Source organism: Talpa europaea, assembly GCF_964194135.1.
Source record: "Talpa europaea genome assembly, chromosome: 6".
NCBI classification, from domain to species: domain Eukaryota; kingdom Metazoa; phylum Chordata; class Mammalia; order Eulipotyphla; family Talpidae; genus Talpa; species Talpa europaea.
In genome coordinates, this window is record NC_140072.1 from 57,899,066 (window position 1) to 57,925,901 (window position 26,836).

General features: G+C 39.6%; 1 protein-coding gene across 2 annotated transcripts in view; it reads left to right on the top strand.

Annotated features, from left to right (window-relative positions):
- AAK1 (AP2 associated kinase 1) overlaps positions 1-26,836 on the top strand; it is a gene marked incomplete at its 3' end in the record, with an annotated part of 177,438 nt that overhangs the window by 83,446 nt on the left and 67,156 nt on the right. For both annotated transcript variants that reach the window (XM_084235555.1, XM_084235556.1), the window contains exons 3-4: positions 22,712-22,820; positions 24,301-24,443. In XM_084235555.1, the coding sequence (XP_084091681.1) occupies positions 22,712-22,820; positions 24,301-24,443 (252 nt within the window). The remainder of the gene's footprint in view (positions 1-22,711; positions 22,821-24,300; positions 24,444-26,836) is intronic.

A 26,836-nucleotide genomic window follows, 5' to 3' on the forward strand; every position in this document is an offset into this window, starting at 1 on the left:
TGAAACTTCCTATTTCTTTGCTGAGGCTTTCTATTTATGTACTTCAAATTTGTGTGTTTGTAATTGCTGATTTAGGCAATTTTTGTCATAACTGCTTTAAAGTCATAGCTTGGTAATTCTGTCATCTCTGTCATATCAGTATGGCATCTATTAATTTTTGTTTCCTGATAGCCTCCTTTGGTATCACAAATAATTGTCAACATTTTCATATTATAAGACTGGGTCTATATAAACTTATGTTTGAACTGATTTCTGCTTTGGCAGGGGATTAGTGGGGTCTTGGGAGTACCCCCTTGTTATGTAGGTGGGGGTAAAAATTCAGGTTTCTCACTGGGCCTCTGTTGGTACCTCAGGAAGTGTTCCTATTTATTAATGGGTAGGGTGGGATTTCTAGTTCCATCAGGCTTCCACTGATACTTCCCTGGCTGGGATGTTGGATTGCCTTGTCGTTGTTCTCCATGTGGCCTCCATTGACACCATGGGGATAGGAGTAGGGCTTGTTTTTGCTTGGTGGTTGTGAAAGTCTTCACTCTTCACTCTGACACCATTCTACTGGGAAAAAGAAGGAATACCGCCTTAACACCCATGGAGATGAAGGTATTGATTCTCTACTCAGGCTTCTTTAATACCATCCACCTTGACAAATGGGTTGGGGTAATTTGTTGCAGCCTCTTGAGGATGGACATCTAGGTGTTGGCATGGCTGAAGGAGTAGCTACAGTTTTGTTTGTTTTTCTGTGGTTTTGGGCTGTTTTTCAGTGGAGCGTCTATGAGGGCCTATCTTGCTAGATTGCTTTGGCCTTTTCCTGGGTTTGGTTAGAGAGAGCAGGCTTCCCTTAGGGCTTTCTTTGTCTGCACCCATTGGTGTTTTCAATTTGCTGCTTTCTTTGGTTCTAGTCTGGGATACATAAGACAAAAACAAAATCCAGGCAACTCACCACCATGTCATTCCTTAGGTCCCAGAGTTCCTGGTTCCAGGCCAGTCTGTTGCCTTCTACCCACATTTCAGACTCTTTTTATGTTTGTTTTTATGCAGTGTTCAAAGCAGTTAGTGGTACTTAGCAGGAGGAATATTCCATCTTGCCAAAGAAGAAGTCTGTTCAGTTTATGCCTTTAAAAATAACAAACTATTTATATCATTTAGTGAGACTTTAGAAGGAAGCAGAAATAAATGCATATATTCAACATAAAAATTTTTTCCTACCACATTTAATAAAAGTTATGTGTAATGTTTTTTTAATCCCCCTAGTCTCAGATGTCTGTCAAATAGAGACCATAACCACAGTCTGACTTTTCTCAGAGAGTGTAAGTATTGTGAAAAAGATTGGAAGATGTAATATGCTTTATTATATGCTAAGACTTGCTTATGTGTTAATAATCAAAGAATCATATTTCTCTCTGCACTTTCAGTAGGGTAAGGATGTTTATGTTGCACCTAAACTCAAGGAGAACAGTTAATGGGTTTCACTGGAGGCATTTTATTTTAACAAATGCGTATATCCTTTACCAAAGTCTAGTATGAATCCTTTGAAACATCTGGGATGTTTACTCTGATGAAATAAAGGGATTTTGATTTCTGATGGACAGTTGGAAGATGGGCTTTGGACTTTTGGTCCCATTGCCTAAAGGCAGACAAAGATTGATTATCTTTAGATTTAAATGGCTAAGCAGTGATAGGAAATAGCTCAAGCTCAGGACATGTCCACTCAGGACTGTTCTGCTTTCAGATGTTCTGACCCAGGTAAATTACATCCTTAGTAAACTTGATAATGAGGACAATGAGCAGCCACCAGTGAAGTCTGAAGACTTGGTTATTACAGAAGAGTTATCAGATTTGCGGCAGGGAAATGTTTCTACATTTCCAAAAGGGAGGAAGGTAGATTAAGTAATATAGGGAGGGAGTTAAGTATTGATCAGGAACAAGAATCTGAACAGATTATTTTAAAAGATGGCCAGATTATTTTAAAGTATAAGAAGATCTTTGTGTAAGAAAGGGTTATGTATTGTATGTGTACATAGTACATAATGTTTGGATTTGTTTGAGAAAGCACTAGAAGAGTAAAGAGTGGAGATAAAGGGAGAGAAATAGGTGTGGAGGGTTCCCTGTAGGGATGAGAACTGGAGTTGAAAATAATGGTCCAGTATTTTTTGAATGTTAATATATTACTTAGTTTTTAAAAATAAAATTAAAATTTAAGCTCTTTTGTGAGTACTTTGTCTCTTTTCCTTACTGTATACTATTTCATTAAATGAACATACTACATTTTATTTATTCTGATGGACATTTAGATTGTTTCCACTTTTTGGCTGCTAGAAATAATGCTGCTAAGAACCCTGCTACCCTCCCCCTCCCACAAAGTCGTCACTCTCCAACCAACAGAAAGGAGGAAAACAACAATAACAACAACAAAAAACAATTAAAACAACCAACAAGAACAAACTATGCATCAAGCAGGACTGTGAGTGGACAGGAACCATTTCAGGCACCGCACCCTGGAACTGTGGAGAACCGTGCAGGAGTCACCCAGAGGTGAGCACACTGCTCCAGGCGGCATTAGAGAGAACAAAGACCTACAAATAGCCCAAGGCCAGCTGGTAAGCTTGTGTGGAAAAGCGGACGTGCTCAAAAATCATACATGGATTGCGGCTGCCCAGGTCCCCATGCCTGCTACCTAGGCTTGCGGGGAGAAGAGTGGGAGCTCTCATTGAGGTGAATGTCCCTTACTGAGTAATCAGAAACCAGGCGCCCGGACTTGGGAGCAGAGTGCAAAGGCGCCATTTCTGTGGACACTGATCTGGGCTACAGCCTGCGTCCTGGATCTGAGGGCTTTGGAACTGAGACCCAGGGCATGAAATTCGGGGCGTGGGATCCCCATGGCGGTGGGGCACAGGGCAGCCACAGCACCTCCACGCCGTTGAGGCACTCCACGCCACTCCCACTCTGTTCCCCCGACCCACAGGGGAAAAAAAGAGTTCTGGAAGGACACTAATAAAGATTTCTGGTGCCACGCAGCGACCAGGAAAAAAAATCACCAAATCCTGATAGTTGGAAACCAGGGATCCCAAAAACACCCTCAGGCTCTGAGAGAGGGTTGGCCACACAAACGGGGATAAGGAGGGAAATAAGGCGTGGAGCAAGATCCCATCCTGCAACTGAGAGCCAGGCGCAGGATCCAGGGTGTGGGATGCGCCATAGCAGCGGGCACTGCACAGGGTGACAGCCAGCGTTTTTGGATCTGATCACCCTGGAACTGAGACCTAGAGTGCAGAATTCAGGGCATGGAATCCATACAGTTGCAGGCACAGCATCCAGTGCACACAGGGCAGACACAGCACCCAGCTTGAATAAGAGCCCCTGTGTTGAGGTGCGCCCTCCATTACTCAGAGACTACTGGGAAAAAGCACAGGTCAGCAAGTACGGGTCTCTGGCGCCACTTCGTGACCAGAACAAAATCACCAACTAGCTGATTCCCTCTTGGAACAGAGTAAATATAGAGGGAGGGAACTGTGGGACAGTGCCCAGCAACACAGCATCAACACCCTGGTGGAGTTTTGGCCTACCAGTGCTGTTCTCAGTCTAGTAAACAGTTTTCAACACCCCTAAAGCAGCACTCCAAAGAGATGCCCGCCAACACCAGTGGCACAATGTCCCAATGCATAGAACTAACTAGAAAGCAGACAACAGGGAGAAGAAAAAATATAAATAACCAAGCAAGCCCACAGGAGGACACACTGCAAAAAGAAATACAGTCACCAGAGCTCAACAATGACATGGAAGAACTTCTCGGCCTATCAGATAGAGAACTAATAATCATCATGATTAAAAAGCAGAAAATAAATGGAAAGGAAAAAATGATTTGAGACAAATAATCACTGAACTGAAGAATGAAATTGAGACTTTAAGAATGGAAAGAAAAGAAACGCAGGAGATTAAAATATTACTAGAGGAGATAAAGAACTCCGGGAAAAGCAATAAAGACAGAATCGAAATGGGAGAATGGATCAGTACTATCAAAGATACGGAAATAATAAGAGCCAAAAGAGAAAAGGAGAGAGAAGTGCAAATGAAGCAGTATGAAAATACTCTTAGAGAATTATCAGACTCCAGGAAGAGAGGAAATATAAGAATTATAGGCATTCTGAAGGTGAGGAGAGAGACAAAGGAACTGAGAAATTATTCAAAGAGATAATTGAAGAAAACTTCTCAAGCATGAAGGAGATGAATATAGACATACAAGAAGCAAGAAGAACTCCCAATTACCAATGAAAGAAAACTACAGCAAGACATCTAATAGTAAAGCTTGCAAGTGTCCAAGACAAGGAAAAAATAATGAAACTGGCAAGAGGGTAGAAACAGATAACCAATCAGGTTAACTTCAGACTTCTCCAAAGAAGCATTACAGGCAAGAAGAGAATGGAGTAACATATTCAGCAAACTTCAAGACAGCAAATGCCAACCAAGAATACTTTACCCTGCAAAGCTCTCCTTCCTCTACGAAGAAAAAATATGGACCTTCTCAGACAAACAGAAACTCCAGAAATTCGTTACAACTAAACCCCCACTCCAAAAAATTCTACAAGAAGTCCTAAAGCCAAAACCAACAGAGGAATGAACAAGAAGAACAGAATAAAGCAAGAACAGAATAAAATCACAAAAAAGACAAACAATATGGCAAACACAGATGACAACATATCAGTATTAACTCTAAATGTAAATGGATTAAACTCATCAATAAAAAGACACAGAGTAGCAGGCTGGATTAAAAAACAAAATCCAACCTTCTGGTGTCTCCACGAAACACATTTAACCACAAAAGATAAACATAGACTGAAAGTAAAAGGTTGGAAAACAATCCTACAAGCAAATGGACCAAAAAAGAAGGCAGGAACAGCCATACTTATATCAGATGAAATAGACTTCAAATGAAAAAAGGTAAAAAGAGACATAGATGGACACTACATTATGATTAAGGGGACAATACATCAGGAAGATGTAACACTCATCAGCATATACTCACCAAATGAAGGGGCACCAAAATATATTAGACAATTATTATCAGCTTTGAAAACAGACATTAAAGAAAATACATATATAGTGGGAGACTTCAACACCCCACTCTCACCAATGGACAGATCAACAAGACAAAAAATAAACAAAGACAATAGAGCCCTGAATAAAAACATAGAACTCATGGACTTAACAGACATCTATAGACACTGCACCCAAAAAAATCCGAGTATACATTTTCCTCAAGTGCACATGGATCATTCTCCAGAATCGATCACATACTGGGCCACAAGACAAACATTGACAGATACATGAAGAGCAAAATCATTCCAACTATCTTCTCCGATCATAAAGGCATCAAGCTAGAAATAAATCATGAAAAGACAACAAGGAACCCTTCCACTTCATGGAGATTGAAATCCACACTACTGGAAGACCACTGGACTAATGAGGGGATCAAAGAAGAAATTAAAAAATACTTTGAGTTGAATGACAAAGAAGACACCACTTTCCAGAATTGATGGGATGCAGCAAAAGTAGTAATAAGAGGAAAATATATAGCAATACAGGCTCACATCAACAAACAAGAAAGAACTCAAAGAAACAACCTAATCTCACATCTCAAAGAGTTAGAAAAAGAACAACCAAAAAAACCCTAAATCCAGTAGAAGAAAGGAAATAATAAAAATCAAAGCAGAAATTAATGAATTGGAAATTTAAAAAACAATCCAAAAGATCAATGAAACCAAAAGCTGGTTCTTTGAAAAAATAAACAACATAGACAAACCTGTAGCCAGGCTCACAAAAAAAAATTGGAGAAAACACATATAAACAGGATTATAAATGAAAGAGGAGAAATCACAACAGATTCAGTAGAAATCAAAATAATAATCAGAGATTACCATGAACACTTATATGGAAACAAATTTAACAACCTAGAAGAGTTGGACAAATTCCTAGAATGAAATAATCATCCAAAGCTGGTCAAAGAAGAAATAGCACAACTAAACAGACCAATTCCAAGCAGCGAAATCGAGGCAGTAATCAAAGCACTCCCGAAAAACAAAAGCCCAGGCCCAGACGGCTTCACAAATGAATTCTACCAAACGTTCAGCAGTGAATTAGTGCCTATCCTACACAAACTCTTTCAAAAAATTGAAAAAGAAGGAATACTACCAAATACGTTCTACGAAGCCAGCATTACACTAATACCAAAACCAAACAAAGACAGCACAAAAAAAGAAAATCACAGGCCAGTCTCCCTAATGAACACTGATGCAAAAATCCTCAACAAAATCCTTGCCAACAGAATCCAACAATGCATCAAAGGAACAGTACACCACGATCAAGTGGGATTCATCCCAGGGGCACAAGGATGGTTCAACATACGAAAATCGATAAGTGTAATCCAACACATCAACAAAAAGAAAAACAAAAACCATATGATCATATCAGTAGATGCTGAGAAAGCATTCGACAAAGTCCAACATCCATTTATGATGAAGGCTCTTGAAATTCTCTGGATAGAAGGAACATACATTAACATGATAAAAGCCATATACGACAAACCCACTGCCAACATTATTCTCAATGGTGAAAAGCTGAAGGCCTTTCCTTTAAGATCAGGAACAAGACAAGGATGTCCTCTCTCACCACTGCTCTTCAATATAATACTGGAGGTCCTAGCCAGGGCAATAAGACAAGAGAAAGACATACAAGGAATCCAGATAGGGAAAGAAGAAGTAAAACTATCACTATTTGCAGACGATATGATAATATACATAGAGAGCCCTAAATACCCCACAGAAAAACTACTCAAAATAATCAACCAGTTCAGTAAAGTAGCAGGATACAAAATCAACACACAAAAATCAGTAGCCTTCCTATACACAGTCAATCTGAAGAAGAAATAAAAAAAAAAAACCCTTTTATAATTGAAACCAAAAAGATCAAATACTTGGGATTAAACCTAACAAAAGAGGTGAAAGACCTATACAAAGAAAAATTATAAAACACTGTTAAAAGAAATTGAAGAAGATACAAAGAAATGGAAAGATATCCCCTGCTCATGGATTGGAAGAATCAACATTATTAAAATGGCCATCCTACCAAAAGCAATATACAGATTCAATGCTATTCCAATAAAAATTCCAATGACATTCTTCAAAGAAATAGAACAAATACTGATGAAATTCATATGGAACCACAAAAAGCCACGAATAGCTAAAGCCCTACTGATGAAAACAAAGGAGAAAAATTAGTTATATGAACAACTAATCTTTGACAAAGGAGCAAAGAATGTGCAGTGGAACATGGACAGTTTGTTCAATAAATGGTGTTGGGAAAACTGGACCACCACATGCAAAAAAGGAAACTAGACTACTTCTCACAGTGCACAAAAATCAACTCAAAATAGATAAAAGAACTGGACATAGGACCTGAAACCATAAAATATATAGAAGAAAATATAGGTAAAACACTACAAGACATACATCTCAAAAACATCTTTAAAGACTCATCACCCAAAGCAGTGATAGTGAAGGCAAACATAAACACCTGGGATTACATCAAATTGAAAAGCTTCTGCAAAGCAAAAGAGACATTAACCAAAACAAAGAGGGCCTCCCTGGTGGCGCAGCGGTTGAGCGCTGGGTTGCAAGGCTGCCCGCAGCCTCAGCGCAGGTTCGAGCCCCGGCTGCTCCCTGGCCACCGGAGGAGGGCCCCACATGGTGCGCAGACCTCTCCTACCGCCCGCTGCTCCCCTCAGCAGTGTACTTCGGTCCTTCTGCCTGCTCTGCTCCCTGCTCTGGCTCTGGTGAATTCTCTCATCCTCCCGCGCTTCTGACTGTACCCAGTGTTTGTATAAATAAATAAATAAATATTAAAAAAAAAAGAAAAAAGAAATTACCGGGAAAAAAAAAAAAAACCAAAGAGACACCCCACTTATTGGGAAAAAATCTTTGCACTCCATCCAACTGATAAGGGACTGATCACTGATCACAATGATATACAAAGAACTTACACGGCTCAACAACAAAAAAAAAAATAAACAGTCCAGTCAAGAAATGTGCAGAAGAACTCAAAAGACATTTCTCCAAAGAAGAAATGCAAATGGCCAACAAGCATATGAAAAAGTGTTCAACATCCCTTATAATCAGGGAAATGCAAATCAAAACCACATTGAAATACCACCTTACACCAGTAAGAATGGCACATATCAAAAAAACAAGCCACAACAAATGTTGGCGAGGATGCAGCGAAAAAGGAACTCTCCTACATTGCTGGTGGGAGTGCAAACTGGTCCAACCATTGTGGAAAGCTGTCTGGAGGTTCCTCAGTCTACTAAAAATGGAGCAACCATGTGATCCAGCAATTCCACTCCTAGGGATCTATCCAAAGGACACAAAAACAGTGATTCAAGGGGCCTCCCCGGTGGTGCAGCGGTTGAGCGCTGGGTTGCAAAGCTGCCCGCGGCCTCTGCGGCGCTGGTTCGATCTCCGGCTGTTCCCCGGCCACCGGAGGAGCATCCCACATGATGCGCAGACCTCTCCTGCCACCCGCTGCTCCCCTCAGCAGTGTGCTTCAGTCCTTCTGCCTGCTCTGCTCCCCGCTCTGGCTCTGGTGAATTCTCTCACCCTCCCGCGCTTCTGACTGTGCCCAGTGCATGTATGAACAAAACAAACAAACAAATATAATAAATAAATAAATAAAAACATGCCTCTATAAAAAAAAAAACTATTTAAAAAAAAAAACAGTGATTCAAAAGAGCACCTGTACACCTATGTTTATTGCAGCACTATTTACAATAGGTAAAACCCCGAAACAACCCAAATGCCCAAAAATAGATGACTGGATCAAGAAGATGTGGTATATATACACAATGGAATGTTATTCAGCAATCAAAAAAGATAAACTCATGTCATTTGCAGCAACATGGATTGGAGCTAGAAGGAATTATGCTCAGTGAAATAAGCCAGAAGGAAAAAGAAAAATACCAGATGGTTTCACTTATAACAGGAATATAGGGGAACCAAATAAGACACCAGTGTAAAAAAAATAATAACAGCACAAAACACAACAAGGCAAAAACAGACAATTATAAACCAGAGACATACTGCAGGGGAGAAGGGAAAGGATTGAGAGGGATGGAGGGAGGAGCACAGGGGACTGGTGATGGTGCACGGGTGCCTTGGGGAAGGAGATTCTATGGGTTCTCAATCTGAGGGGGGAAGGAAGCAAATATTGTCTAAAAAATGTAAAAAATGATAAATGTTAAAATTAAAAAATGAAAAAGAAAAAAAGAAATATTAAAAAAAGAAATAATGCTGCTGTAGACATTTCTATACAAGTTTTTGTGTAGATATAATGTTTCAGTTTACTTGGGTAGTATATTCATAGGGGTGAAATTGCTGGGTCATATGGTAACTGTACTTTTTGAGGGAATTGTTTTCCATAAAAGTATTCTATTTTACATTCTTACTAGCAGTGTGTGAAGGTTCCAATCCCCGTATCTTTGCTAATAGTTTTTTGTTATTTCTGTTTTTTATTATAGCCCTCCTAGTGGTTGTGAAATGATACCTAATTGTGTTTTGATTTGCATTTTTCTAATGATTAGCAAGTTTGAGCATGTTTACATGTATCTATTGGCTATTCATATATGGTTTTTGGGGAAATGTTTATTCAGTGGGAGGGTGGGAGCGGAAACAGTGAGGAGAGGAACCAATTGTATATGATAAAAGGATATGGTGCCCTGAGGTGGGTGAGGCATATGGTGATGCACATCTGAGGAGACATGATTCCTATTCCTCTGATTCTTGTATAGTGCTGTAAACCATTGTTACCTCAAAAATAAACAAACAAATAAATAAATGTCTATTCAGACTTTTTTTACATTGGACTGTCTTTATTGTTGAATTTTTTTTTTTTAAAGATTTATTTATTTATTTATACATACAAGCACTGGGTACAGTCAGAAGCGCAGGAGGGTGAGAGAATTCACCAGAGCCAGAGCGGGGAGCAGAGCAGGCAGAAGGACCAAAGTACACTGCTGAGGGGAGCAGCGGGCGGCAGGAGAGGTCTGTGCGCCATGTGGGACCCTCCTCCAGTGGCCGGGGAGCAGCTGGGGATCGAACCAGTGCTGCAGAGGCTGCAGGCAGCTTCGCAACCCAGCACTCAACCGCTGCGCCACTGGGGAGGCCCCATGGACTGTCTTTATTGTTGAATTTATGTGTCCTTATATATCCTGGATACTGGATCTCTATCAAATATATAATTTGCAGCTATTTCTTCCATTCTTTGTATTATCTTTTCACTTTCTTGATAGTGTCCTTTGAAGCACAGATGTTTTTAATTTTGATATGCTGCTTATCTATTTTTTCTTTGATTGCTTGTGCTTTAGGTGTCAGATCTAAGAATTGTGGAATCCAAATTCATAAAGATTTGCACAGGTTTATTTTTTCAGGAGTTTTTAAAATTTTGGCTCATTTGAGTTAATTTTTAAATTTGGTATAAGGTATAGATTCAAATTCACTTCTTTTTGCATATGGATGTGCAAAGACATTCTTCCCATTGAATTGTCTGGCATGCTTGTCAGATATCAATTGACATAAATGTGTGAGTGCTATTCAAGGGATCTTATGCCAGAATGTAAATCAATGGGTTGCTCACTTCATAGATAGTCTCACTATGAAAAGACAAAACTTAACTTAGTGACTTGATTAATTTATGTAATAGCACAAGCCTCCTTTCTCCTTTGGATTGGTAACAGTTTATTCACCGCATGTATTTGTTTTTTTTTTTAAATAATAAATTTTATTTTTATATTCCCCATACAATTGCAGCCCCCCCATTCTGACCCCAATCCCTCCCCTCCCGCCCCCGCCCCCCTAAAAGTGTCTCTGGTTCATAGTTTTTTGTTGATTTTGATTTTCACTTTCTTATAGTTATTCGTTTTCCTGGTCCCTTATTTAAGTTTTCTAGATTCCTGCTATGAGTGAGACCATCCGGTATTTTTCTTTTTCTTTTTGTCTTATTTCTCTGAGCATGATCCCTTCCAGTGCCATCCATGTTGCTGCAAATTGCATGTGTTTATCTTTTTTGAATGCTGAGTAATATTCCATGGTATATATGTACCACATCTTCTTGATCCAGTCATCTATTTTTGGGCATTTGGGTTGTTTCCAAAGCTTAGCTATTGTAAACAGTGCTGCTATAAACATAGGGGTGCAGGTGTTCTTTGGAATTGATGTTTCTGTGTCCTTTGGGTAAATACCTAGGAGTGGAATTGCTGGATCATATGGAAGCTCTATGTTTAGTAGGTCCAGAAATCTCCACACAGCTCTCCATAGTGGTTGGATCAGTTTGCACTCCCACCAACAGTGCAGAAGAGTTCCTTTTTCTCCACACCCTCGCCAACATTTGTTGTTGCTAGTTTTTTTAATATGTGCCATTCTCACTGGTGTAAGATGGTATCTCATGGTAGTTTTGATTTGCATTTCCCTGATGACAAGTGATGTTGAACATTTTTTCATATGCCTGTTGGCCATTTGCATTTCCTCTTCAGAGAAGTTTCTTTTTAGCTCTTCTGCCCATTTTTTGACTGGATTATTTTCTTTGCTGTTGTTGAGTCTCATCAGCTCTTTGCAGATTTTTGTGATCAGTCCTTTATCATGAGTGTTGGGTGCAAAAATGTTCTCCCAGTTGGTGGGGTTTCTCTTTGTTTTTGTTACTGTCTCTTTTGCTGTGCAGAAGCTCTTTAATTTGATGTAGTCCCAGCTGTTGATCTTTGCCTTCACTATCACTGCTTTGGGTGATGTGTCTGTAAAGATGTCTTTGATGTGCAAATCATGTAGTGTTTCGCCTATATTTCCTTCTATATATTTTATGGTTTCAGGTCTTATGTCTAGTTCTTTAATCCATTTTGAGTTGATTTTTGTGTATGGTGTGAGGTAGTGGTCAAGCTTCATTCTTTTGCATGTAGCGACCCAGTTTTTCCAGCACCATTTATTGAACAAACTTTCCTTGCTCCAATGCATAGTCTTTGCTCCTTTGTCAAATATTAGTTGACCATAAATCTGTGGGTTTATTTCTGGATTTTCTATTCGATTCCATTGGTCTGTATGTCTGTTCTTGTTCCAATACCATGCAGTTTTGATGATTATGGCTTTGTAGTAGAGTTTGAAGTCTGGGAGTGTGATGCCTCCATTCCCTTCTTTTTTTTTCAGGAGAGCTTTGGCTATTCAGGGTTTTTTGTGATTCCATATGAATTTTATCAATAATTGTTCTATTTCTTTGAAGAATGACATTGAAATTTTGATTGGAATAGCATTGAATCTGTATATTGCTTTTGGAAGGATGGCCATTTTAATAATGTTTATTCTTCCAATCCATGCGCAGGGGATGTCTTTCCATTTCTTTGTGTCTTCTTCTATTTCTTTTAACAGTGTTTTATAGTTTTCTTTGTATAGGTCCTTTACCTCTTTTGTTAGATTTATTCCCAAATATTTGATTTTTTTTGTTTCAATAAAAAAAGGGATGGTTTTTTTGATTTCTTCTTCTTCAGATTTATTGTTTGTGTATGGGAAGGCTACTGACTTTTGATTTTGTATCCTGCCACTTTACTGAATTGATTGATGAGTTGAATTAGTTTTTCTGTGGAGTTTTTGGGGTTCTCTATGTATATTATCATATCATCTGCAAATAGTGATAGTTTGACTTCTTCTTTTCCTATTTGGATTCCTTGGATGTCTTTCTCTTGTCTTATTGCTCTGGCTAGGACTTCCAGTATTATATTGAAAAGCAGTGGTGAGAGTGGACATCCTTGTCTTGTTCCAGATCTTAATGGAATTGCTTTCAGCTTTTCACCATTGACAATGATACTGGCTGTTGGCTTGTCATAGATGGCCTTTATGATGTTGAGGTACGTTCCTTGTATCCCAAGAATTTCAAGGGCTTTTATCATGAATGGGTGTTGCACTTTGTCGAAAGCTTTCTCAGCATCTATTGATATTATCATATGGTTTTTATATTTCTTTTTGTTGATGTGTTGGATAACGTTGATTGATTTTCGGATGTTGAACCATCCTTGTGTCCCTGGAATGAATCCTACTTGGTCGTGGTGAATTATCTTATGGATACATTGTTGGATTCTGATAGCTAAAATTTTATTGAGGATTTTTGCATCAGTGTTCATTAAGGAGATTGGCCTGTAGTTTTCCTTTTTTGTGTTGTCCTTGTTCGGTTTTGGTATTAGTGTAATGTTGGCTTCATAGAACGTGTTTGGTATTGTCCCTTCCTTCTCAATTTGTGAAGGATAGGCACTAATTCGTCTCTGAATATTTGTTAGAATTCATTTGTAAATCCATCAGGTCCTGGGCTTTTGTTTTTGGGGAGGTTTTTGATTACCATTTCAATTTCGCTGCTTGTAATTGGTCTGTTTAGGTGTTCTATTTCTTCTTTATCTAGCTTTGGGTGATTATAGAGTTGTAGGAATTTGTCCATCTCCCTAGATTGTTAAACTTGTTTCCATATAACTGTTCATAGTAGTTACTGATTATTCTTTTGATTTCTGCTGTGTCCGTTGTGATTTCTCCTCTTTCATTGATGATCCTGTTTATTTGTGCTTTCTCCCTTTTTTCCTTTGTGAGCCTGGCTAGGGGTTTGTCTATTTTATTGATTTTTTCAAAGAACCAGCTCTTGGTTTCATTGATCTTTTAGATTGTTTTTTTAGTTTCAATTTCATTTATTTCTGCTTTGGTTTTTATTATTTCTTTTCTTCTACTGGTTTTGGGTTTTTTTTTTGTTGTTCTTTTTCTAGATCTTTGAGCTTCCAGATTAGGTTGTTTCTTTGAGTTCTTTCTTGTTTCTTGATGTGAGCTTCTATTGCTATATATTTTCCTCTTATTACTGCTTTTGGTGCATCCCATACATTTAGGATATTGGTGTCCTCCTTGTCATTCAATTCAAAGAATTTTTTAATTTCTTCTTTGATCTCCTCATTAGTCCAGTGGTCTTCCAGTAGTGTGGTTTTTAATCTCTATGAGGTAGGAAAGTTCCTTGCCTTCTTTTTATGGTTTATTTCTAGTTTTATGCCTTCATGGTCAGAAAAGATGGTTGATATGATTTCAATCTTGGTGTATCTGTTGATTTTGTCTTGTGCCCCAGTATGTGATCGATCCTGGAGAATGATCCATGTGCGCTTGAGAAAAATGTGTACTCCGTTTTTTGGGGGTTTAGTGTTCTATAGATGTCTGTTAAGCCCAATTGCTCTAGGTCCTTATTTAGAGCTTTGGTTTCTTTACTTATTTTTTGTCTTGTTGATCTATCCATTGCTGATAGTGGTGTGTTGAAGTCTCCCACTACGTATGTGTTTTCTCTGATGTCTGTTTTCAGAGAGGACAACAGTTGTCTGATATATTTTGGTGCTCCTTCGTTTGGTGAGTATATGTTAATGAGTGTTATTTCTTCTTGAAGTATTGTCCCCTTGATCATAATGTAGTGACCGTTGGGGTCTCTTTTTATCTTTTTGAGTTTGAAATCTGTTTTATCTGATATAAGTATAGCTGTTCCTGCTTTCTTTTTTGGTCCATTTGCTTGTAGGATTGTTTTCCATCCTTTAACTTTGAGCCTATTTTTATCTTTTGTAGCTAAATGTGTTTCCTGGAGACAGCAAAAGGTTGGGTTTTGTTTCTTAATCCAGGCTGCAACTCTGGGTCTTTTTATTGAAGAGTTTAGTCCATTTACATTTAGAGTTAATATTGATATGTTAGCATCTGTATTTGCCATTGTGTTTGTCTTTCCTTTGATTTTTTTTTTTTTGGCCTTCTTTCATTGTTATTCGTCCCTCTGAGGTTCTGGCTTTAGGACTCCTTGTAGTATTTTTTGGAGTGGGGGTTTAGTTGTAATGAAATTCCGGAGTTTCTGTTTGTCTGGGAAGGTCCATATTCTTTCTTCAAAGAGGAAGGAGAGCTTTGCGGGATAGAGAATTCTTGGTTGGCATCTGTTTTCTTGGAGTCTGTTGACTATGTCCCTCCACTCTCTCCTTGCCCGTAGTGTTTCTTCAGAGAAGTCTGATGTCAGCCTGATTGGCTTTCCTTTGAATGTTATGTGTTTCTTCCCTCTTGCCAGCTTCATTATTTTTTCCTTGTCCTGGATTCTTGGGAGCTTTACTAGTATGTGTCTTGCTGTATTTTTCCTTTCGTCGTGGAAGTTTGGTGTTCTTCTTGCTTCTTGTATATCAGTTTTCAGCTCCTTCTTCACATTTGGGAAGTTCTCTTCAATTATCTCTTTGAATATTTTCTCTGTTCCTACATCTCTCTCCTCTCCTTCTGGTATTCCTAGAACTCTTATATTTCCTTTCCTCATGGAGTCAGATAGTTCCCGAAGTCTTTCTTCGTTCTTTTTCCTTCATACTTCTCTTTCCTTTTCTGTTTTGGTTCTTTTTATTTCTGTGTCTTCAAGAGTACTTATTCGTTCTTCCATTTCATCTATTCTGCTTTCCTTGCTTTTCCCAGAATTCTTTAGTTCTTCCATTAATTCTTTGATCTCCTGCATTTCTTTTACTTCCCTCTTTAGGGACTCAATTTCATTCTTCTGACCATTGTTTTCCCTCTTTAGGGACTCAATTGCATTCTTCTGATCGTTGATTATTTTTCCCTTATCATTGTTTTCCTTTATGACTTCTGTCAGTTTTTTAATCACGGCAATTTTAAATTCTCTTTCTGGAAGGCTCAGAAGTTCTTCCAAGTTACTGTCGTTGCAATCTGGGGGCTGGTTTTCTTTTTGTGGTGTGCTTTTTTCCTGGGGAGTTGCTAGGTTGTGTGTGGTTCTTCTACTCCTTACTGTCTGTTTTCTAATTTGCCGTATGCGTTGGGACACTGTGTTGTTGGGACTGGCCGGCATCTTGGGTGAGCTTCTCTGCTCCCCTCTGGTTCCTCTAGGAGCCATATGTCAGTTTCAAGCAGTCTTTACTAGAGAAAGGTCCCTGTTCTAAAATGCCGATGTGGGGACACACTCCCCTGTGCGCCTGGTCTGCCCCGGCGGTGGGTTCCTGCTCCCCCTCTGGGCTTGGACTGCAGGCCAGAGGGGGTCTGGCGTGGGCGAACTTCCCCCGCTCACCTCTGGCTCCTGAGGAAGCCTTCTGCAGGTAGTCTTTACTGAAGAAATGTCCCTGTTCTAAAATGGTGATGTGGGACATAGTCCCTGCGCGTCCGGTCTCAGGCACACTCTTCTGCGCGCCTGGTCTGCCCCGGCTGTGGGTGCTCGCTCCCCCTGTTGGCTCAGACTACTGGTCGGAAGGGGCCCGGCGTGGGCTAACTCCCCAGCTGGCCACTGGCTCCTCCAGGAGCCTCTGCTGGCTTCAAGTCGCTAGGTGGCGCCAGAGATCTCTCCTAGAGCCCTTGGGGAGCTGATTTTCCACCCCGTGCGTGGGACAGGGAACAGAGCGGGAATGGTAGGGTAAACCTCAACGGCTTTGGGGTGCTGTGTCTGCCTTGTGCCCCACCGTCGTGGGGAACCCACGCCCCTAATTTCGTGCCCCGGGTCTCAGTTCCAAAGCCCTCAGTTCCAGGACGTGGGCGGTAGCCCAGTTCAGTGGCGCGGGAATGGCGCCTTTTGAATCCCACTCCCGTGCCTGGGCGCCTGGTTCCTGCTCACTCAGTGAGGGCCTCCGCGCGTCTCCCCGCAAGCCTAGGTCGCAGGTGCGGGGACCTGGGCAGCTGGGATCCGGATCCGCGTTTGCTTTTCAACCGCACTGCTTTTCCGCGAGATCCCGATTCCGATCCGCACTTGGTTTTCCAGCCCGCTTTTCCGCACAATCCCTACCCGATCGGCGTCTGCTTTTCCAGTGAGCCGCTTTTCTGCGCACGCACGGTATACCGGGCGGCCTGGGGCTGTGTGCTGGTGCTGGCCTCTTCCTGGGGGGCGGGGTCTCTCTATAATGGCACCTGGAGCTCCCCTCTGCGGCGAATCCTGCAGGATTCTCCACAGCTCCCGTTCACGGGGTGTGGTGGCTGCAATAGTTCCTTTCCACTCACAGTCCCGCTTGCTGCGTCGTTTGTTCTTGTTGGTCGTTTTAGTTTGTTGTTTTCCTCCTCTCTGTGGGTCGGAGAGTGCCAACTCTGTGGGCGGGGGAGGGGAGCAGGGTTCTGCGCTTTCCTCCCTTCTGGTCCTCTTTTATTTCCACTTTCTTCTTCGGGCCGTTTGCTGGCGTCACGTCACCCGTTTATCTTCCGTGTCCCAGTTCTCACTGGGACCTGCCGCTTTACCTCCCTATTAACTTTTTTTAATGGGCGATCTTACTCGCAGCGTCTCCTCGCAGCCATGTTGCTCCGCCCCCCTCACCGCATGTATTTGTGGACCACATTTTGAATAGCAGTGCTATAGATATTTGCTACTTTAAGTGATGCTGACCAGCAACATCCCAGGCCCTGTCTCAGCCTACTGAGTTAAAATTGCTTTTCAACAGGATCCCCAGGTGGTTGATATACATATTAAAGTTTGAGCTCTAGAATCACACTGTAGATGACTTTCAAAATGTCTTCAGTAGGTGTAAGACTGAGTTAGACTTGAGAAAGGAAGAGTAAATGTGAATGTAGGGAATATCTAGGACTTGTCACGTAGCAGATACCTGCAAGGGACCCAGATATTTTGACTGTTCATAGAACTCCATGGCTACCCATGGAGCGCTGCTTCTCACTGCTACATTAGACTTCATGGTTTTTATTTGCCTATCACTAACTCCATATAGAGAGTTATAAGGGAAATATGAGTTACAGAGAAAAAAAGGCGCAAGGAACAGTAAAGCCGAAGACTTTTTACAACTTTGGGAGAAATAAGCTAATTCCATACTTTAGAACTGCTTTCCTTAATCTTTAAGAAGAAACTGACATGGATAAAAGCATCTGTGGAACCATAGGAAGAGTCCAGAAATTGGCAGCAATAATGCTGAGTCATAAAATCAGAATACATTGAATATTTGAATGAAGAGTCAAGGCAGGTAAATGTACCTCTCTGTGGAAATTTGCTTTATACAAATGTAAACACTATCAGCATGAGAAATTTGAGGTATCATGCTGACATTACAAGAAAGGGTAGCCTGAGCACATGAGATGGATAGATAGATATGGAATTCATTACTCATTATTATTATTTTGAGATGAATGATGTGTTATTGATATGCTATTTAGAATGCTCTCTCTTGAACATAAATATAAAGGTTTTTATATCCATAGATGTACTTAGAAATTGAGCCCTTGTTTTTGTTTTTTTTTTTTTGATGGCTTTTAAGATTCTTAACTAGGAATTTTCCTGCTTCAAGAATTTTTAAACTTGGTTTAGAACACTTTTCTGTGCTACAATTAATTAGGACTGCAGAGAAACTTGATTTTGTGATATCTATAGGATCTGGGTTGAGGGCCTGATTTTCAAATAGTGATGTTTGTGTGTGTTTATTAAAAAAGATGTTTTTACCACTTTTTGCTGTTAAATATGAAAGTTAATGAGCCAGCTACAAACCATTTAAAATATCTATGAAGCAGATATTCTAATACATTGTCAGCACTTTACTAATCTTGTTTAATATTAATTTAAACATAGTTTAAAATAAAACATACTCTTTAGACTTATCACTGCTTAAATCATGTAATATAAATTGATCTGATTTATAGGTTAAGTGAACATTCCCTACTTCCCTAAAAATCAGATTTTTGACTTATATTCATTATATATACTTTTAACCCGGTACTCCAAATAGTTGCAATTAAGGGCAGCAAAGCATCTTTCCCACATATTGTACTTTCCTGAGTAATGTGGTAACTGAGTTAGCCCTGTGTGAGTTCCCTCCTATACCTCTACAATTTCTATTCTGTAAATCTGAGACTGGTCTTTTAACTAAAGCCAGGCAAAGCTTGGACATTTTCTGACCTGTTACTGCTGAGAACTGCTACTAGTATACACTAAATATGTATGAATCTGTTTGTGGTTAAGAGTTTTCCCTTGACATTTTCTACACATCATGGTCTTTCAGATAAATCTCATCAGTTATAAACTAGGGAGGTTTTACTCTAAAATCTGAAATGTTGCTGCATCATCAAGTTGTTCAAAGTTTTGCACACCATGCATCCGATATAAGGGGCTGGTATCCAAGATCTACAAAGAACTCATACAGCCCAATACAGTTAAAAACAAACAAACATGTGTTTATCTTTTTTGAATGCTGAGTAATATTCCATGCAATTTGCAGCAACATGGATGGCGCTGGAAGGGATCATGCTCAGCGAAATAAGCCAGAAAGAAAAAGAAAAATACTGGATGGTCTCACTCATAGCAGGAATCTAGAAAACTTAAATAAGGGAACAGGAAAATGAATAACTATAAGAAAGTGAAAATCAAAATCAACAAAAAACTATGAACCAGAGACACTCTATGGGGGGTAGGGGGCGGGACGGGAGGGATTGGGGTCAAAATAAGGGGGTTGCAATTGTATGGGGAATATAAAAATAAAATTTATTATAAAACAAGCAAACAAACAAACAAACAAATAACCCATCAAAAAAATTGCAAAAGAGCCACATAGACACTTCTACAAAGAAGACGTGTAAATGGCCAATAGGCACATGGAAAAATGTTCGTTGTCACTTACCACCAGGGAAATGTAAATCAGAACCACAATGAAATATTGCCTCACACATGGGAGGACAGTCCATATCAAAAAGAGCAGATCTACGAGTGTAGTGAGACTGTGGAGAGAAAAGAGCCCTCTTACACTGATGATTAGAATGTAGACTGGTCCAGACCCTATGGGAAACAGTATAGGAGTTTTGGAAAACAGTAGGGAAGTTTCTCAAAAGATGGATCTTCCAGTGACCCAACATTTCCACTCCTAGGCATCTATCTAAAGAATACAAAAACACCAATTCAAAAGGAAATATGCACTCCTATGTTCATTGCAGCACTATTTACCATGGCCAAACTATGGAAACTACTTAGGTGTCCCCAAACAGATAAATGGATCAGAAAGATGTGGTATATATACACAATGGAATTCTACTCAGCTATCAAAAAATATATGCTCTTTCCATTTGCAACAACATGGATAGAGCTGGAAGGGACTGTGCTAAGCGAAGTAAGTCAGAAGGAGAAAGATAAATATCAGAAGGTGTCACTTACACCTTCTGGAATATAGAGAAATAAAATAAAGGGTCACATAAAGCAAAACTAGTAACAAACCCTAGAAATATGATGGTAGAAATGAGGCTACCAGTGGGGGGGAGGGGCCAAAGAGGGGAGGACAAAGTGGTGAGATCACACAGTGGACAGTGGTGGTAGCTGTGCTATGGCAAAACCTGAATGGGGAGATCCAATACTTTAACACACAGTGTTTTAGACCAGTGTTACTACCTCAATCAAAATAGAGAATATTTACATGGAAGTATTAAAAAAGAGAAAAGACAATCCTTTTGAAAATACTTGTTTATATAAAATTACTGGGCAATGATAGAAACTGTTGATTGGGTGAAATGATTCACTCTGATTTTAAAAGCAAGAAGTCTGAAATGAAGAAAAAAGAATATCTTTAGGGAAGAATTATGCTTTGTTTCAAGATAGATTTGCTTTATTTTCTGAGTAATTTTTTCACATGGAAAGTTTATTTTTTTTCTAGCTATACCATTTCATTAAATAAAGCTAAAAACTAATAATCAAAAAAGAAGGAAATGCTATGGTCTCCCACCAAAGAGGAGGATCTTTCTGCTTGGACATAATTTAGGATCTCTGTAAAAGACAAAATGAACAGGAATTTGGGCCTGAATTGATCAGCAAATGTCTTGGCAAACTGTTCTGGGGTGCTGTCTGCAGTTGTTAATTGTCCACTTTGTGTCCTCTAATAGCTCTTGGCCTCCTCTTGGCTCTACCAAATGTGTGTTTGTTTGTTTTTTTTCTTCTATATTCTATATTATTCCTCTTGGGACAAGACAAATGCAAGTGCAACATTACTGATCCTTTTTTTAAAGTGTAAATTGTAGAAACAATTTTACAAAAGTCTTTGATTATGCCTTCTGAACATTTAGAGGACATAATCTGCTCCATTTTGGTTTCCAAAATTTTTTCCACTTCTTTCTACTTTCAGTATTGTGTAAATGGAAATGAGTTCTAGATGAGTTGATGATGAGACTGAAAGGCAGAAGGAAGGATAAACCTCTAAAACATGAGCCCTGAAATCACTTTCTATTTTGGAGAAGCTTGAACTCTAAAGATCCATTTTTGCTTTATCATCTTCCTTGTCTGTTATCCAAAGCAGTTGCTCTAGGCCTTTTATTTTTCTCAACAAGGTTCTTTCTCATTTCCTTACACTTGGAAGATGATCTTGTTCTCGATCAAAAATGAAACAACAACTCTGAACTCACACAAGTTCACTTCTCCAGCCTTAAGCCAATGTGCATACCCATTTTGTTTCCCTCCTGCTTGCTAGGAAAGAAATGTCTTTCTAAAACTGCTTTCTTCAATAATTCTATAGACCCCCCTCCCCCCAGCCCTCCTACCTAAGGAATATTGTTCCTTCAGTTATTCTCACCGTCTCTTAAATCTTAATGCTTTCTTCTGACTCCTTCCACTCTCCAGTGCTCAATTTTTTCCTCATCCTAACAAATTCTTCCCACAGTATTGCGCATCCCTTAAGCATGTAATGTTTTGAAAGAATGATCTATAGTCACTGACTGTATATGCTTAACTCCCTTTTCACATGTCCAATTCCATTCAATCTCCGTTCTATCCCTTCTCTAAAATTGTTCTTGTATATATTTTCAGTGATTCCCCAATTGCCAATTCCAGCGGTCACTTTTCTACCTTTGTCTAACTTTTTTTGAGGCAATAATCACTCTTAATCCCTAACTTAGAGGAAAATTTTTAGTATTAACTTTTATGCTCAGGGTTTGGGTATGTTCATTTACCACTGTAAGATTTTCCCTGTTTTGGTACGTAATTTCAGATTTAAAGAGACTTTATCACTTTGAACAGACTCTTCAGTTAGTATGGTAGAAGCTATGTTCTCATGGGTCAAACCGCTTTGTATTGTAATTGTTATAGAACCACATGCCTCCCTCCCCTTTTTAAAGCAAAAATAGAACACTTGATTTAAACTAGTTTAGAAAAAATAGGATCTTGTATTTATGCAAAACATTTATTACCTACCTTGCTTACTTTTCCACAAGTTATTAAGGCCCTCAGATTTTTCAAAAGGCTTTTATTGACATGCCATTAGTTTATATCATTGTTAGTATTTTAAAAGTATAGAATCTTCCCATTCAGGGATAGTCACCATCGCGGACCCATCACCAAAGCACCCATAGTCCAGTCAAGAAAATGTGGTGATTATCAGGCCTCCCTGATGGCGCAAGGGGATAAGTCTCAGCACTGTGAAGCTATCAGCAGCTACTGTAGCACAAGTACTATCCCGGCCAGGGAGCTGACCCACACGGTGCAGCAGACCTCTCTTATCTCGTCTACTGCTCCCTTCAGCAGTGTATTTCAGTAGATCTGCCTGCTCTGCTCCCACTGTCTCTTCCCTCCCCGCTTCTGGCCTGTACCCCAGTTCTTCTACATAAAAATAAATAAAGTCTTTAAAAAAAAAAAAGAAAATGATGGAACTGACTGGCTCACTCTCTGTTGATAAATATATCTCAATAACATATTTCTTAAATTCTCTTTATAGAGGGACCTGTCAGGGCATAAAAACATTGTGGGCTACATTGACTCCAGTATCAACAATGTGAGTAGTGGTGATGTTTGGGAAGTTCTCATTCTGATGGACTTCTGTAGAGGTAAGTATATGCACCAGACTCGTAACTGTCATTTCTCTAATACTTGGTTGTAAGGACATGGGGGGTCATTTCAGTTAATGTGCCCTCTACCCCAATATTTTCTGTTCAGCTTTTAAAGTTTAGAACACTAAGGTTAAAAGATACAAAACCAGTTGTCGCCTCTTAGTTGTTCTTATTAGGACAAGAATCATGGGCACCAACGCTTCAAAGTGGTAGATAATACAAAACTCTATTTTTGTTAGGTTTAGGAAGATTTGGTGCTTGTATGTGAATGAGATTGAGAAAAATGTATTCTTTGTGATGCTTTAAACAAATAATGAAGGCACATAATAAAGACCCAACTCCAGATGGCCTAAGGAAACAATGCTGCTTCCCCCCTCCCTCCCTCATGTGTTCTCTTCCCCACCCACGCCACCATCCTTGTGTTATGGGGTAAAAGAATCTTTTTCATCTAATGGAAATGACCCTCTTCTCCTTGCTCAAAGAGCTGTGATTTTCTAGTAAGACTACATTTAACTGTTGTTGCTGTTAACAGTGATATTAAATACTTGGAGTTTCAAACATTTATCTTGGGAAATCTAGGCAGTAACATGAATTTATTCAGAGTTGACTGCTTTTCATACAATCCTTGTTTGGAGGTTTGACTCTTTTTGGCCTGAGCAGCTGCCACTTACAAGCTTGGGTCATTGTCTTGCTGTTTGGTGCCCTGTTTCATAATTGCCCTTAATTCCATTGTCATTTTCCTTGCCCTTAAAGACAATGTCCATAAGTTGAATATGTTGCTATTCAAAAAAAATGTGATGTTAAGCAGTAATTTCAGGCATTACTGTAATAACTATCAACCTGGTTTTGTAAAATGCAACCAGATTTTAACTTGGCAGTTTGTTTCTTCTTCTCCATTCCTTTTGGACAGTAAAATGTTTAGACAGGAGAATATACAAGGATTTGGATAATTTTATAAGTAAGGTCATCCACTTTTTGGTCCTAGAGATTAAATGTTGGTGTAGCATTTCTACAGGCCAAGTAACAAGCAGTGAAGCCAGTCAGACTGAACTGTACAAATTATAAAGCTGTCTTCCTGCTCCTGGAATCTTTTGTACAATCTGATTCTTACTAAAAGATTGCAAGTTGAATCCGTGGCATTATTTAGTACACAACAAAGACAGTATAACCAGGCATATGTAGCAGGACCATATTGTCTGTTCTACTACTAGTCTTAAAAGACATAATGAAGGCAGTTTCCATCTGGGATGCCTTATAAAATAAAGAACTGTTTTTGATGTATTAGAGGAGGCACTGGATTATAAGAAAACAAACCCCGCACTGAGAATCGAGACACATGGGTTTTAGTCCTGACTCAGCCAGTGATCAGCTCTTGTCACCTTAGTCCTGGTTGTTCCTCTGTAGATAAGGGTTCACTGTGTGGGTCTGTGATGAAATCTCCCTGTTTGTAACCTCTCTTGTTCTGCACTCTTCTCAGGAGGTCAGGTGGTCAACCTGATGAACCAGCGCCTGCAAACAGGTTTTACAGAGAATGAAGTGCTCCAGATATTTTGTGACACCTGTGAAGCTGTTGCTCGCCTGCATCAGTGCAAAACTCCTATTATCCATCGTGACCTGAAGGTAACAGACCACACTATTTTCAAAAGTGCCTTCTTACTCTGTATTTTCTATGTCCCAGGGTGGGCTCGCTGCCACCCTGATATGAGTCAAGTTAGAGCATGATCCCAAATTCCAAGCTTAAATTCTGCTTAGAGAGAGAAAATACAGAGAAAAAAAGAAATAACAGTATAGTACAGATACTTGTTTTATTATCTAAATAACCTTTTGAAATTCATTATAATCGTCAAAATGCCTGAAGAAACTCAGAAGCAAAGAAACCGGTTACGTGATTTGCCTAAGGTCATATCACTAAGAAGGAACCATTCAGAATTTGAATCCAGCGCTTCTGATTCTAAATTATAATTTCCTTTCATTATACTTGTGTTTCAAGAAACATCCTTCGTTGGCTAGTAACTCACGTCAGCATCTATTAGTGTGCTTATTAAGTGCACACTGCTGGTTTCCACAGTGAGTTTATTAGGCTAGAATTTTGGTGATGGTGTTACCAATGCTGAGGAATTCACATGTTAAGAAGCAGCCAGGTGGTATTTGGTTATTCTAAAGTTTGAGTATCTTATATGCATACTGGCATTTTTCTTTGTTTAGCTTTAGCAAATATTGTGATATAATTCAAATACCATAAAATGCACCCTTTAAAAGTATACAGTTCAGTGACTTATATTTACAAGGCTATTCACAAGTACTTAATTCTGTGTGGGTGTAAAGATATAACAGCATCCCTACTCTTAAGATGTTTAAGGTACTAGCGAGAGGAGAGGAGTGAAATATTTAGACTTGAAACAGAAATAGTTGAAATATAAATATTTATTGAACAAAGTGATGAAGAGTCTCAAGTGGCTCAATATGTGGTCAGATGTGATATCAGGCAATGGTAGTTGGAATCTCGTGGAAAAGTGGGATTTTGTAGCACTGGTTGGATATTGGTAGTCCCAGAAAGAATGAAAGACATTGAGGCAGAGAACAGACCCTGAGAGCTGCCTATAGAAAACCACAAGGAGTGTGAGGATAAGGAATAACTAAGGGCCAGGTACTTGACCAGTTGGAGACGAGGCTGGAGACCACTTCTCTGAGTTTGTATTGACACTTTATTCCTTGTTGTCTTTAATAATGAGTGAAATTTGTTGGGCCTAATTACACACATTTCTAAATAGGCAGTGGAAGCAACATTTTAGGACATGCCTGTCTTGGAGAAGTTTGGAGGTATACAAGTAGAGGGAAAGTATAGGAGGGCAGTACCAGCACTGGTCTGTGACTATGGGCACTGCCTCTGACCCATGTGACCTTGCACCTCTCTGGAATCTCATTTTCCCCCTCACGCCACATAGGGTTTGATTTCATATTGGAACTCTTGATTTTCTAGAACTCAAGGTATGACTTGTACAAGTAGAATTGTAAGCACTGTGAGAGATAAACACAGATAGTGTCCTCCATATTGTCAGATACAAAGAACACTTTTCAGTCCCTGCCTTATTCTCTTCCCTGAGGCTGTTTACTCCTTTGTGGACATCTTCTGTGACCTCTGTGACATCGTACTCTCCTGGGCTTCTCCTCAGGCTTCTTGGTTTGTTCTTCTATTCACTTAGCCCCTGAAGTGGAGTCCACAATACCAGCTTTGTTAGGGTGGTAGTAAGGTTAAATGAGAGCATGTATGTCAGTATCCAGAAACATTTTTGTCATCTTAAGTTCTGAAAGGGCACAGGGGTTAGCAAGGGAAGGAGATAGAAAGGGTTATCCAACATCCTGTTAGAGTGTTCTTTTCATGTCCTTAAACAAAACCTTGCATTATTTTAACTTTTTAATCATTTAATAGATTGCATGAGGCCTAAATGATAATCATTTCATACCCATGCAGATAAAACCCACCATGTTTACATACCCACATCATTTTAATATCTTTTGATGTCATGGTGCTGTTGGGAGGTAGTGGTAAGCTTTGCACAAGGTACAGTGTTTAGTGTCTATCCTGGGGACACAGAGTAGGTCAGTGTGTACTCAGGCAGCATGAGCCATCACTCTTCCATCACTGTACTAAACTGCCCATGAGATGTTTCAGCAGAGTAACATAGAGCAAGCTGGTGTGGGAAGGTAAGGTCGTGGCTAGAGCAAGAAGCTGCTATACCTCGTTCCCCAGCCTGGCCTCAGCTCTGTGCCCTGCCTCTCCACAGTGTTCCTAAGATACAGCTCAATACTGGGAGTAGAGTATTGGGCTCAGGAGTTGTGTTTCAATCCATGTTGAAGCCCATCAGGCATACTACTGATTGGCCACTGGTGGTTCAGGATATTTTGTTTTCCTTTCTCTTTTCCTTTGGAAATACGGAACAAAAGTGGAGGTCTATGGCATGAGGTTTTGTTTGTGATTGTTATAGAGAATTCCTTGTGTTATTTTTATACTT